This window comes from Protopterus annectens, chromosome 2.part1, assembly GCF_019279795.1.
Source record: "Protopterus annectens isolate FY-2018-M chromosome 2.part1, PAN1.0, whole genome shotgun sequence".
Lineage (NCBI taxonomy): Eukaryota > Metazoa > Chordata > Ceratodontiformes > Protopteridae > Protopterus > Protopterus annectens.
In genome coordinates, this window is record NC_056729.1 from 1,570,173,274 (window position 1) to 1,570,187,324 (window position 14,051).

At 43.8% G+C, this 14,051-nt stretch overlaps 1 protein-coding gene across 1 annotated transcript in view; it reads right to left on the reverse strand.

Moving 5' to 3' along the window:
• Positions 1–5,661: 5,661 nt before the first annotated feature.
• RPL22 (ribosomal protein L22) overlaps positions 5,662–14,051 on the reverse strand; it is a 117,832-nt gene continuing 109,442 nt past the window's right edge. The window contains exon 3 of the mRNA XM_044063017.1: positions 5,662–5,864. Coding sequence (XP_043918952.1) covers positions 5,720–5,864 — 145 coding nt within the window. The 3' untranslated portion in view covers positions 5,662–5,719. The remainder of the gene's footprint in view (positions 5,865–14,051) is intronic.

Consider the following 14,051-nt stretch of genomic DNA (forward strand, 5'->3'; position numbering starts at 1 on the left):
TGCAGTGTCCTATCCATTTCGAGATTGTCTGCTTTGTAATAGGCTTTCCTTGTGATCCTGCAGCATATGCTACAAACAGTTGCTCAGTTTTTCTGAAAGTTTTTGTTTTGTCCAAGTAGAATCGTAGCTGTCTGTGTATATCCAAAGCGTGCAGAAGTCTCTCCCCTTTATTCTGGGGATTTGGGTAAAAAGTAGGTAAATGAATGGTTTGGTTTAAGGCCACATTGGAGACCACTTTTGGCATGAATGTTGGGTTTGTCCTAAGAGAAACCCTGTCCTGATGAAAAATGAGGAAAGGTTCCACAGCCATTAATGCCTGTAACTCTGAGACTCTTCTTGCGGAAGTTATTGCTAGGAGCAGAGCAGTTTTCCATTACAAGAATTTTAGATGCGCTGTGCTGGCTGGTTCAAAAGGAGGCAGTGTGAGTTTCTCTAAAACAAAATTGAGGTCCCAAGTAGGTACTGGTGCTCTCCTTGGGGGTCTTATATTTTTTACCCCTCTGAGGTACTGTCGTAGTAGAGGATGTGAAAAAATAGGAGGTTCCGTATTGCAATGAGCTGAAATGGCAGAGGCATGGATTTTAATAGATGAGAAAGATAAGCCTTTGTCCAGCATCTCAGTTAGGTATTGTAAAATCTGAGGTATATTAGGGACAAGTGGTTCGAGCCCTTGTGCCTATTTCCAAGCACAGAATCTTTTCCATTTTTCTGCATAAGATTTCCTAGTGCTGGGCCTCCTGGCTTCTAAAATGACATCCATAACAGCTTTAGAGAGAGGTGCAGTCTGAGTGGCTACATTATCTGCCATGCTGCCAGGTTTAAGGTTCTGAGTTGACTGTGCAGAATCTGATTGTTTTGTTGCGTCAGAAGATGAGGAATTTGAGGTAGAAGCCAAGCTGGGTCTTGAGACAAACTCTTTAGGATTGGGTACCAGTGCTGGCATGGCCAGTCTGGGGCAATCAGGATCATTTTTGGCCTTTCTTGTCTGACTTTTAGTAGCACCTTGGTAAGGAGAGGCATCGGAGGGAAGGCACAGACTGTCAAGCCTTTATAGCTGAATGATAGAGCATCCACTTTCCATGCTTGAGAGTGATAAGTTCTTGTGCAAAATTTCTGTATTTGGTAATTGTGAGGGGAGGCACAAAGATCTATGTCTGGGCGTCCCCATTTCCTCGTTATCATGCTGAACACTTGTGGATTTAGCTTCCATTCGTGAGGATCCATAAGATTTCTGCTTAGTTCGTCTGCCAGTGTAGTTTTTGTTCCTGGCAGGAACTGTGCCTGCAGATGTACTTGATAGGTCAGTGCTGTGTTCCACAAAGTCATGGCTTGCCCGCACAGGGGGTAGGAATGTGTGACCCCCTTGCTCGTTTATGTACCACATAACTGTGGTATTGTCAGTCTTTATTAAGAGTTGTCCTGGATGTATTAGGTCCTTGAAAGCTGTCAGGGCATTCTGTACAGCTAGCACCTCTTTTTGATTGATGTGAAGATGCATTTGTTCCTTGGGCCACATGCCCTGAATACATTTTCCTGCCATATGTGCCTCCCAGGCATAATCCGATGCATCCATTGTTAGTGTCTGCCTGGCTGTGGGTAAGGTGAAAGGCTGCCCCTTGTGGTGACAGGCCTGGGACCACCATCAAAACTCCTGTTGTAGGCAGGGAATTAAAGTTATGATCGTCTCCAGGCTGTGACAATGCTGAGTCGAAACACTTTTTAGATACCACTGTAGTTTCTTCATATGCAGTTTTGCATATGGTATTAGTAGAATGCAGGATGCCATGAAGCCCAGGGCCTGCAGAATTTTTCTTGCAGGGAGACGGGTTTTTGTTGCCATCATTTGAAAGTAATGAGTCAGTTGCCTTTGTTTGTCTGGCGTGAGATAAGCCATCTGCGCAGTTCTATTTAAACTTGCACCCAGGAATATTACCTCTTGAGAGGGCACTAGTTTTGATTTCTTTTCGTTTACTGTGTACCCTAGGCAAATTAGCAATCTTTTTACAAATGCCAGATGCTTTAGAAGAATGCCCTTGCTCTCTGCTTGAATAAGGCAGTCGTCCAAGTAGGGATATATTTGAATTCCTTTTTGTCTGCAAAATGCAATTACTGGTGCCAGGCATTTTGTGAAGACCCTGGGTGCAGTAGATAAGCCAAAGGTCAGTGCAGAGAATTGGTAATGCATTGAGCCTGCTATGAATCTGAGGTATCTTCTGCAAGACTGTCTGATTGGGACATGCAGGTATGTCTCCTTGAGATCCAAAGTAACTAGCCAAGCCTTCTTGCCCAACATGGGCAGAAGTTGCTGTAGTGTTAACATTTTGAATTTTGGAACATCCAGAAAAGTATTTAGGATTGACAGGTCCAGTATTGGTCTCCAGGTTTTGTCCTTTCTGGGTACTAAGAAAAATCTTGAGTAAAATCCTTGTCCCTGTTCTTGTTGTGGAACTTGAATAGCTCCCGAGAGCAGCAATCTGTTTTTGTGCCTCTGCCCATTGGTTTTGTGGCAAGTTTGGCATACCTTTTGATTTTGGAAGCGTGTGGAAGTGGAACCTGTAACCCTGAGAAACAATATTCAGCACCCATTGGTCCTGGGTGATCATGTGCCAATTTGTTTGAGAAAAGTGCTAGCTTTCCCCCTAGGGGTGCTGTCAAAAGGTAAGTGCTTGGCATTTGTAGAGGGAAGTCATTGGGACAGTTTCCTATAAGGTTGTGATTTGTCTTCCCCTCCTTTGGGGGCTGAAGCACCCCATTGTTTAGGTCTGCAGGAGCCTTGGGACTGAGATCTGCCTCTTGGGCGTCTGTATCTGCCTCTTTGCGGCCTGACACTGGAAAGGACCAATTTTTTGAAGGCCAGTTTCTGCTAAATCTAGGTGGTTGAACCTGTAAGAAATCTTTCACTGTCTACATTGACTTTGCTTTATCCTCCATTTTCTTTAACACCTCTTCTGCCTTAACACCAAACAAAGTATCATGCTGTAATGGAGCATCCAATAATTTTACTTTAACATGGTCAGGTAAACTTTGTTCTTTCAACCAAGCATGCCTTCGAATAACAGAGCCTGTAACTGCGGCTCTACAAGAAGCCTCTAATGAATCAAAACCACATTGCAGAGTATGCTTTCCCACTTCAACTGCATGCAATAAATCCTGCATTTCCTTACTGTCAGGACTTTCTGAATTTGAAACCATTTTCTGTTTTAACAATGACATGAGGTACTATTGATATTTAAGCATGTGAAACTGGCACTTTAAAGCTCTTACAGCTAAAGTAGCAGAAGTGTAAACTTTTTTCCCATCTGTCCAGAGCTCTGGAATCCCTATCCGAGGGGACAGGATTTTTAGCAGTGGAAGCCTTAACCCCTTTAGGACCCTGAGAAATTGTTTCTGGGTCTGCAGCGGGGTTTTTGTAAAGAAATTTATGAGAGTCAGGGACCCTGTAGTACCTGTCTGGCTTGACTGGTGCAGGGGGTAAAGAATCAGGACAGAGACTGGATTCAGAAAAAACATCAACAATATCAAGCACAGGGGGGGATAGCCAGGGGCCTGTGCGGAGGCAATAAAAGGAAGTCTCTGAGCCTTTTCTTGGATTCTGAATAATCCTGGCTCTCCCAATGGAAATGCTCCCTCATGGTGTGCAGTGTCTCCCCCAAAAGAATAATCCTCAAGCGGAGAGGCTGAAGGTATGGAATCTTCTGCATCAGAGTCTTCATTGGGAGGGAGAGAATATCCCTGATCAGAAGAGGAATCAGAGGAAATGGAAACCTGGCCAGAGGAATCATAGTCAGTGTCTTGCCTAGGCCTTTTGTCAGGAGGGGGATGGGAACCCCTGATTAAAGTAATTAGGTCTTCGGCCATTTGAAGCACCTGTTTCTTTGGCATGGATGACTGTTCTGGAGAATGCTGTACTTGTTTCCTTGTCTTTAATGGTGTTTTTGACTTTGCCTTTGGTGCTGTAGTGGGCTTAATTGTAAGCTGTGAAGGTCTGAAAACACCCTCAGAAGCCGATGCCTGCTCAGCGGCTCCGGACCCATCTGAGGGAATAGTTTCCATAGGCCCAAAACCTTGAGTTTCCACAGGCATCGGGTGTCTCCACGTGGCTGTCAGTTAAGGCCTGTGGCTCTGAGGTAGCGGGTGTCAGGGGCTGCGAAAGCACCTCACTGAGAACCGGCGACTGGCCTAGAAGAGGCTTTGTCGGTTTTGGATCTCAGATGCCTGTCCTTTTCTTTGTCTTTGCGTTTTTTTATAAATTCCAGTCGTTGGTTGTTCCAACGGCATTATGTAATTAAACCTTCGGCCAAAATAATGTAAAGCAAAATCAAACAGACGTTTAATAGTGAGTTTATTGAATCTAGCACAAAACCGACAACTAGTAACCTCGTGGTCAGGGCCTAGGCAAGGAATACAGTAAGAGTGAAAGTCCTTATGAGGTATTTGCTTCCCACAAGAAATACAATTAACCTTTACTGACATCGGTCTGGAGCAAAAATCTTCAACGAGGTACTTAGCTTTATTGAAGACTTTGGTTCTGAAACTCAATTTTGAAAATCTCAGGAGTTGGCCGACCGGCACTTGCGAACTGCTTTTGCTTCGGGCACCGCGCGGCAAGAAAGACTGAAGAAAATGGCGTCTGTTGCATCTTTTATACCCCTGGCGCACTGCCGTGAGGGAAAAGGCAACAGCAACCGACGCCGGACCAAGACTTTGGAACTCGGGCCGACTGCGGGTCGCCTGCCAGCAGGATAACCCAAGTGCAATGACTGCAACAGTGAAACACGATGAACATCAGTACCAAAATTCCAAATAGATCATAATACACACACACACGTTACATTATATAATAGACGCACAATATACGGTTTTCTCTTTATGTTATACACCATACTGATGCCTGAATGGTAGAAAAGGGCTTTCTCCAAAGTCATACAAGATGACTGGACATCACCAATAGTATAATTTTGCGTAATTTACACATCATTGATGCTGCAGCAGTGATCCTCAACAGAAGCACATATAGGTACCATAATACTCGTATATAGGTACTGTGGAGTTACTGCTTGCCATGCAGTTCTGGAAAAATATAAAACTGAATACATGTACACCTTTGTTAGAACAGTCTTAATTGTGGTACTGGTGTCAACAACATCTTCAGATTAAGCTGTGTACAATTCAGCTGTAAAGAAAAGCCAGCAGTCAGAAGGTTCCTCTCAAGAGGAAAAATGTACACGTTTAATAAAAAGGTCTCTACTTGCCTTAAAGTTTCCCCTACAAAAAACAGATAACTACACATTTTAATCTGGAAATGGATAAAAAATATCTTCATATGGCAGCATCAGATTACTGTTAAAGCACAAAGGAATAAAATCTGATATACAGAATTCCATGTCATGTGGAATGATACTCGTAACTCATTACCCGATATTTCCACATTTTCATTTAATTTCCTTCCCTGAGGTAGTGCTGGTTTTAACAGAAAAGTGCAATAAAAAAAACTCTTGACTGCTCATAAAGAATAAGAACCAGTACTGGCACCCTAATCATAAAGGATGCCAAGAATGCACAGGCACACACCTACTGACTGAAAAGAACTTGTCAAACCTTGTTAGCTGATCATGGACATTCCATCATAAGTTGGATACAAAAATAAGAAGTATTCAATAATCGGTTTTAACAATTTATTTAATGGAAATAATGTACAAAAGCCATCCAGATCAATGCTTTAATCTTCATCCTCCTCTTCCTCTTCATCCTGGTTGATCTGGAAATACCGCAACTCATAGCTTTCCTTGCTATTTGCCACCACACGCAACCAGTCCCGAAGGTTGTTCTTTTTAAGGTACTTCTTTGTTAGGTATTTCAGGTACCTATAAGGTGAAGAAATGTAGAAAAATTTGTTCCAATTTGCCATAAAACAGCAGTGTCAAGGTATACATTAAGAAGGTTGTGGTCTGCACTCTTTTGGGAGAAGAGGCTGGACTCTGCCCTTCTGAGCTGGGAATTTCTGGTTAAAGGTTTATAGTGCCTGAATATTTGAACTGTATCTTACTGAAATTGGTACACCTTGTTTGCTGTAGCATAGACTAGATCCAGGCCTGCTGAATATAGCTTTGTTTATATGCTTGTTGTTTGTTTGCTTGTTATTTCCCTGGAATGCTAATTCCACCTAATACGTGGCTTCTCAGCGCTTCTGTGGATCACTAGTGATATCTGCATTGCTTACTGTACTTATTTCCTTGTTTCACTTGAAAGAAAGTTACTGTTTGCCATTTTTGCATTTAAGTTACCTGTAACACATTGCACTTAAGTTACCTGGCACTTGCTCACTAAAGCAATTATATAAGTCAGCGCTAAAAATTAAAAGCACTACACCCTTACTCCCCACTGGCCCTGGTTTTCAATTAAGGAATTCCCAATATTATTCTAGCATGTCCAAAGGTCAGTTGTCAATCTCCTCTCCGGTCCAGCTGGTGAATCTGGGAATCTTGAGGCAATGTTACAACTGCCTCATGTACACAGACAACCCTCTCCTCCTCCCAACAAATTCCAACACATGTGAGAGATGCAACCATATAGCCAAACTGGAGGCTAAGCTCTCTCAACTCAGTACTGGCATAACCAGTCAGGAGGAGAAGGAAACCACACTCACAATTCCAGTCTCACATAGACCTACCACGACAGCAAACCAAACACATAATCACACAAAAACATACTCGGAGGCTCTAAATAAAGATCTGCCGAAGCAGCAGAGACCTCCAAAGCAGACACCCAAGCAGCCGCTACCCCAAAACAAAACACGTGCAACACATATCTCACAAAGCCAGTGTGCCAAACAGTCACAGCCCTTAAGACTAAACAACACACCTGATACACTTGTAATAGGTGACTATCGTCAGGCACACTGGCGTCCGCTCACCAGGCTGAACAAGGAGAGGGTCACGGTGAGCAGCCTGTCGGGTGCTAGGATCCGCCACATAACACAAGCACTCAGGTCACTCCAAGGCAAGTACAAATATGACTCAGTCATTGTCCATGCTGGTGTGAATGACCTGAGACGTACCTCCCTGGACTACAAGAAAAGAGACATAAAGGAGCTCTCTGAGCATGTAGCCCAGGCGGTATGACCCTGACCTTGAGTAGCATCTTACCCTCACCAAGAATGATGCCACAATATGAAGACAAGATGATCAATTTCAACAATTGGCTTAAGTACTGGTGTCATTCAAAGGGGATCCAATGCCTGTCAGCTTGGGATGATATGCTCGACAAGCCACGATGCTTCGCTAGGACGGCTTGCACCTGTCACCCCTGGGCTTTCGGATATTGGCAAAGGCTCTTGCTACCCCCATAGTGCCTTTTTTAGGCAAGGCTCAAAAGACAAACCCACCTCCATAGGTATCACAAGGGATAAGAAACTAAGAGTAATGCTACTCAACGCCAGAAGTCTAAACCTCAAGATGCACGCACTCGAAACTCTCCTTAGCATGGAGAACATCGGTATCTGTGCAGTAACAGAAACCTGGTTCAGGGCTAACGAGAGCACCCCAGCACTACCAGGTTATACTTCATACCATGCTTTTCGGCCCCAAAACTTGGACCGAGCCACAAAAGGAGGGGGAGTATCGATATTCATCAAAGATACCCACACCTCCATGTTGGTGGCAAAGCACGAAGCATCAGAGACTATCCATGTGCAACTAACAGCGGGTAAAACTGCCTTCCAGTTTATAGCCTGCTAAAGACCATCCTCCCAAACCCAGAAACCCCACTCGACCTTCCTGAGAACACTGGAAAATATGAAGGTCTCTCCAAACACCATTATATTGGGCGACTTCAACTACCCAAACATAGACTGGGAGCATTACTCTAGTTCCAACACCCTAGCCCAAAGGTTCCTAGAATTTATAAACTCAAATGCTATGGAACAACTTGTTACCACTCCCACAAGAGGGGAAAACATACTGGACCTGATCATCACCAACATGGGGACTCTATGCTCCAGACCAGAAGTGTATCCCTCACTGGTAAGATCAGACCATAAACTAATCTCACTGGATATTCACATCCCGACCCCACCCCTGCCCAGAAAACCACAGTGAAAAACTTCTCTAAAGCAAATTTTACACTCCTCAAAACTGAGGTGGAATCCTTCAAAGCCCCGGCCTGTGGAAAATACGCCCAGACCGCAGAATCCTTTATAAACGCATTCTATGAACACCTTCAGGAATGCATGGATCATGTGATCCCAAATAAAACCAAGACCCAATCCTCCAAATGCAGACGTCCTGTCTGGTGGACCCCAGCCACAAACAAACTATACAATAGAAGGAGGAAGCTACTAAATGATAAAGCAAAATCCCAAAAGGGAAGGCATCACTGATCAGTATTAGCAAAAACTACGGGCACACATAAAATTGTCTAAGGCCAGCTTGAGAGAAAAATTGCACAGGACACTAAGGATAATCACAAGGCTTTCTTTAGTTATGTTACGAACCTGGGTGGTAATTCCCAGATATGCTCAGAATTAGTCCAAAATGACAAACAATACACTGAACCCACAGACATTGCCAACATCCTAGCTGACAGGTTCAGCAAACTCCCACCAAAGGGCAAATATCTATCCCAGCAGAGTGCTGCCCCCCTGACATCTCAGATACTCAGGTAAGAGCCACCCTCTCCAAAGCAAAAAACACAGCATCAATGGGACCAGATGTGTCCCGGGCTGCGTCCTACATGAACTCAAAGAAGAGCTAAACCCAAACATAAAACTACTGTTCAATCTCAGCCTTACTACAGGATATGTGCCCAAAGAGTGGCGTACAGCAACAGTGGTCCCTCTCCATAAAGGTGGTGCCTCAACGGATCCTGGAAACTATCACCCCATAAGCCTGACTAGCTTGGTCTGCAAAGCTATGGAAAGAATCATCATGGACCTCATAAATAAAGATATTGGGGACCTACAAACACTGGATTCTACCCAGTTCGGCTTTGTTAAGGGCAGATCCTGCCTCTTAAACCTGGTTGATTTCTTTGAAACAGTCACCAAGGCCATTGGCGAGGGAAGGTGGTCCACACAGCCTACCTTGACCTCGCAAAAGCCTTCGATACAATACCCCACTCGGGCATTATAGATAAGCTCACCAGCTTAAATATAAACCCCTATGTCACTAGATGGATTGCAAACTGGCTCAAGGACAGAACCCACATGGTTAGAATTGCTGGAGCCATGTCAGGCTCCAAACCAGTTACAAGTGGTGTCCCACAAGGCTCAGTCCTGGGACCTCTCTTGTTCGGTATATATTTCTCGGAGGTACAGGCCAACACGGAAGGATTGTGGCTGACCCAAGTTTGCAGATGACTGCAAACTGGGCGCCATAATCGCCTCTCCAGCCGACACAAGCATCCTCCAAAAGGGCCTCAGAAACAGACAACTGGTGCCAGAGCCATGGCCTCAAGCTAAATGCCAAAAAGTGTATAGTCATCCCCTTTGGCAAAAACAAAGTGCCCACAAATTACCACATAGGTGGAAATCCATTAAGTACAGAAGAAGTAATTAGGGACCTGGGGACCCAAGTTGATAGCAATCTCTCATTTGACAACCACGTGGCCAAAGTGGTTAGAAAAACTTTTTATATAGCCCACCTAATCATGAAGGGATTCACATCTAGATGAGGGGAGATCATCGTGCCTCTTTACTCATCCCTCATCAGGCCCATAATTGAGTACAATGCCCCTTTTGGGATGTACCTTACCAGACACCTGCAGCAACTGAAAAGACCCCAAAAGTACCTCACCAAGATGATCAAAGGGCTCAAACAGATGCCATATGCTGCCCGGTTAAAGAAACTCCAGCTCTATTCAGTGGCATACCGCCTGTTCAGAGGCGATCTGTGCCTGACGTATAAAGCCATGTCCAACCCGGAATTAATGGACATGCTGCACCTCAGAAAATCCAAATCCCATCGAGCTACGCGCTCAAGAGACTTGAACCTCAGCACTGAAATAAATAGGACATGCTGGAGGGACAGATTCATAACCCAGAGGCTCCCTTCACTCTGGAATAAAATCCCAGTCCAGGTTAGGCAGAGTCCCCCATTGACTCTCTTCAAGAGGAATCTTGATGAGTGGATGGGAGATCGTAGGCTTACCCCGGGTATCACTTCTGTGTCACTGTTAGATAGAGGCACAGTATACTAACCTCGAAAAAGGGCATAGCAAAATAAATTTAAAATGGGTGGCGAAAGCCAAACACATTCTGGCTAGGCTTATAAATGCCCTAGGGCAGATAGCCTAGTATGAACCTATGAACCTATAATATGCCAACTTGAAGTGATATTTTTTTAGGGAAGGTGGAGACTGCTAACCAACAACTGATAGCATGAACTAGGCAGATAACTTCTAGCAATATGGGTTTACATGGAAATCTTTTGCCAGGGTTAAGATCACAAAATAGAAATGTTATTAAAAAAAAACCTGTCTAAAATGAATGGTATATAAAAACTCAAGTCTTCCAAGCTTCTCCCAGTGCAATAAATATTAACTTTAAATGGTACACAAGATCAATAACCCAACATGAGCAATGTGGAAAACAAAATGTATAAAATAAACAGAAAAGCTTTAAATGGGTAGAATATAGTAAAGACAACATACAGATAACACACACTGCTAAGCTCAGCTGTAAGCCAAACTGGGTCATCAGGTCAAGAGTCTGTCTAAGTCTTTGTTGATAAGGTCCATGACTGTTCTTTTCATGGCCTTGCAGATAAGGCTGGTTAGGCTTATGGGTCTATAGTTCCCAGGGTCGGTTGGACCACTTTTGTGCAAAGGAATTACTGTTGCTGTTTTCCACACTGCTGGGACAAAGTCAGTACTTAAGACTGTGGTTGAAGACGGTGCCAAGTGGTGCCACTAGGTCCTTTAGTAGCCAGCCTGGGATATTATCCAGTTTTTGGCCATGGAGAGTGTGGTTATGATCTGCTCTATGGGGGATACTAGGTAGAAGACTGGTGATAGGTATGCTTTGGGGTATGTCTGGTGGGGACAGGTAGGTGAAGTTTGCGCCAAATCTGTTTGCTAGAAGGTTGACGATGTCCTCAGGGTTAGTATGTGTGTGTTACTATCCACTACTAATTAAGACACCTGAAAAAAAGATAACTGACTATATACAGAGGACAATGTAGAAATGGCTTCATAGTGATGCAGTGGAAAAGTCCATTTCTTGTGAAGAGCATCTACTGCCCCACAACTACTGATTAATTTTCAGATGGGGCTCTTTCATGGAGTCTAAAACACCCATCGTTGTGTTACGAGGATGTTGATAGTCACATCCTGAACTTTAGCATATAAACATTGTATATAAAAATATTGTACAATTATGTAACATGCTGGAAAAAAAGTGTATATTTCTTTAACTGTTTGGCAATGTCCATGTGAAATCCGTGAATATTTGTGAAGTGGTCCTACAAGGAAAGGATCAATCACATGAACTCTACCCAAAGAGTAGCCTGGCTAAATTCACGAAGAATATAGTTCCCCCTGGAGAAAGGTACGAGTTGATGAAAGGAAAACATGGAAGCATGGAAAGACAGCCCCAGTCATGGCAAAACTATAGACCATCACTGTGCCTGATGGGACTATCTGGTTAGTTTTGGGGCAGTCTATCCCAAGAGGACTTTATGGAGTGGTGAACTATTTGGAAAACCCTGTTTATGCTGTGCAAAGCCAAGTGAGCCAGAAAGTACAGTTGTGTACACTTACCATAAAATGTAGATGCTGGAGTGTATTCACTGTTGCAGTCATTACATTTGGGTAATCTGCTGGCAGGTTGCCCTCAGTCAGCCTGTTTAACAAAGTCTTGGGTTCTGCGTCGGTTGCTGTCCCTTCATCCGTGTCGTCAGGGGGTATAAAACATGCAGCAGACGCCATTACATCAGTTTTTCTTGCCCCAGATGTCAGGTGCCCCCCAAATGGGGAGCAAAATATATATATAAAAGTATCCTCCAAACAAAAGCAAACACACCAAAAAGGCTTTTAAGCATAGTAAAAGAAAGGAGAGGTATAATAAGAGGAAAAAAATAGGTGGCTGGAGGGTGGGTAACCAGGACTGCAACAGTGAATACACTCGAACATCTACATTTATGGTACGTGTACACAACTGTACTACGTTATTCGTGTTTCACTGTTGCAGTCATTACTTTTGGGTAGAATCCCAAAGCTATGGCTGGGAGGATGGATTTATACAGCATTAGGAGCAGCTATAAGGCCCTGCAGGACAACAGTGGCAAAAACGAGCTCTGGATTTAGAGAAGAGAGGGAGATGGTAATGTTTGGCGAACGTATGAACTGAGCTCCAGGTAACAGCTTCTAGAATCTCTCTGGTAGGAACCCCTCTGAGAAAGGCTGCAGATGAGATCTGATCCCCTTGGGGATAGGCTTACCATGGTGCATATAGCAGAAACAAATACAATGGCTTATCCATTTGGAATAGTCTACTTTGAAATAGCCTTCCCCTCTACCCCTGCAGCAAATGCCACTAATAGTTCAGATTTTCTTAGAGATTTTGTCCTGTTTAAGTAGAATCTAAGTTGTCTGTGTAAATCCAATGAATGCAGAATCCGTTCACCCTTGTTCTGTGGATTGGGATAGAAAGTTGGCAGATGAATGGTCTGATTAAGAGCCACACTGGATGCCAACTTAGGCGATTGGTACTGAGTCACCCTGTCTGGATGAAAAATAATGAAAGGCTCCACTGCCATTAACAGCCTGTAATTCTGAAATCCTTCTAGCTGAAGTGACTGCTAAAAGGAAAGCTGTTTTCCAGGAGAGAAATTTTAGGTCTGCAGTAGCAGCTGGCTCAAAAGGAGGAACAGTGAGTTTTTCCAAAACAAAATTGAGGTCCCATGAAGGAGTTGCTGCTCTCCTGGGAGGTCTTAAATGTTTGGCTCCTCTGAGATACTGCTTTAGCAGAGGATGAGAGAAGAGGGGAGGTTCTGTGTTGTAATGAGCTGAAATGGCAGAGACATGGATTTTTATGGAAGAAAAAGATAGGCCCTTGTGAAGCATCTCAGCAGAATCTGTGGAATATTGGGCATTGCTGTGCTTTATTGGTTCTAGGCACAGAATCTTTTCCATTTGTCAGCATAAGATTTTCTAGTACTAGGCCTTCTAGCCTCCAAAATGACACCCATCACAGGTTTGCTGAGGGACGGCAAGGGTGAAATTAATTGATTAGCCACGCTGCAAGATTCAAAGTTTGGAGCAGAGTGTGCAGAATTTGGTAGTTCTGCTGAGACAGTAGGTAAGGGGTCTGAGGCAGGTGCCACGGAGGAAGGAGTGACACATTGCGCAGGAGTGGGTACCAGTGTTGGAGAGGACAGTCTGGAGCAATCAGAATCATTTTTGGTTTGTCCCGTCTGATTTTTAGTAGAACTTTGGAAAGCAGAGGAAGAGGGGGAAATGATTGATAGGTTTCTCCAGCTGAATGATAGAGCATCCACTTTCCAAGCTTCTTTGTGATGAATTCTTGTGCAGAATTTGTCCAACTGATAGTTCTGGGGTGAGGCAAAAAGATCTATGTCTGGGCTCCCCCATTTGTGTGTCAACATGTTGAAAACTTGTGGTTCCAGTTTCCAATCGTGTGGATCCATAAGATTTCTGCTTAGTTCGTCTGCCAGAGTATTTGGCTTTCCTGGCAGGAATTGAGCTTGTAGTTGTATTTGGTAGGTCAAGACCGTGTTCCACAATGCCATGGCTAGTCTGCAAAGGGGGTAGGAATGTGTACCCCCCTGCTTGTTTATGTACAACATAACAGGGTTTTTGTGGCCACCTGTTTGAAGTAAGTCACCAACTGAATTTGCTTTTCTGGCGTAAGGTAAGTCATCTGGGCAGTTGTATTCAAGCTTACCCAGGAATGTAATTTTTTGAGAGGGTACCAGCAGTGATAACTTTTCGTTTATGGTGTGCCCTAGACAAGTTACAACCCTTTTTACAAACGCCACATGATTTACAAGAATGTCCTTGCTTTCTGCCTGAATTAGACAATCATCCAGGTATGG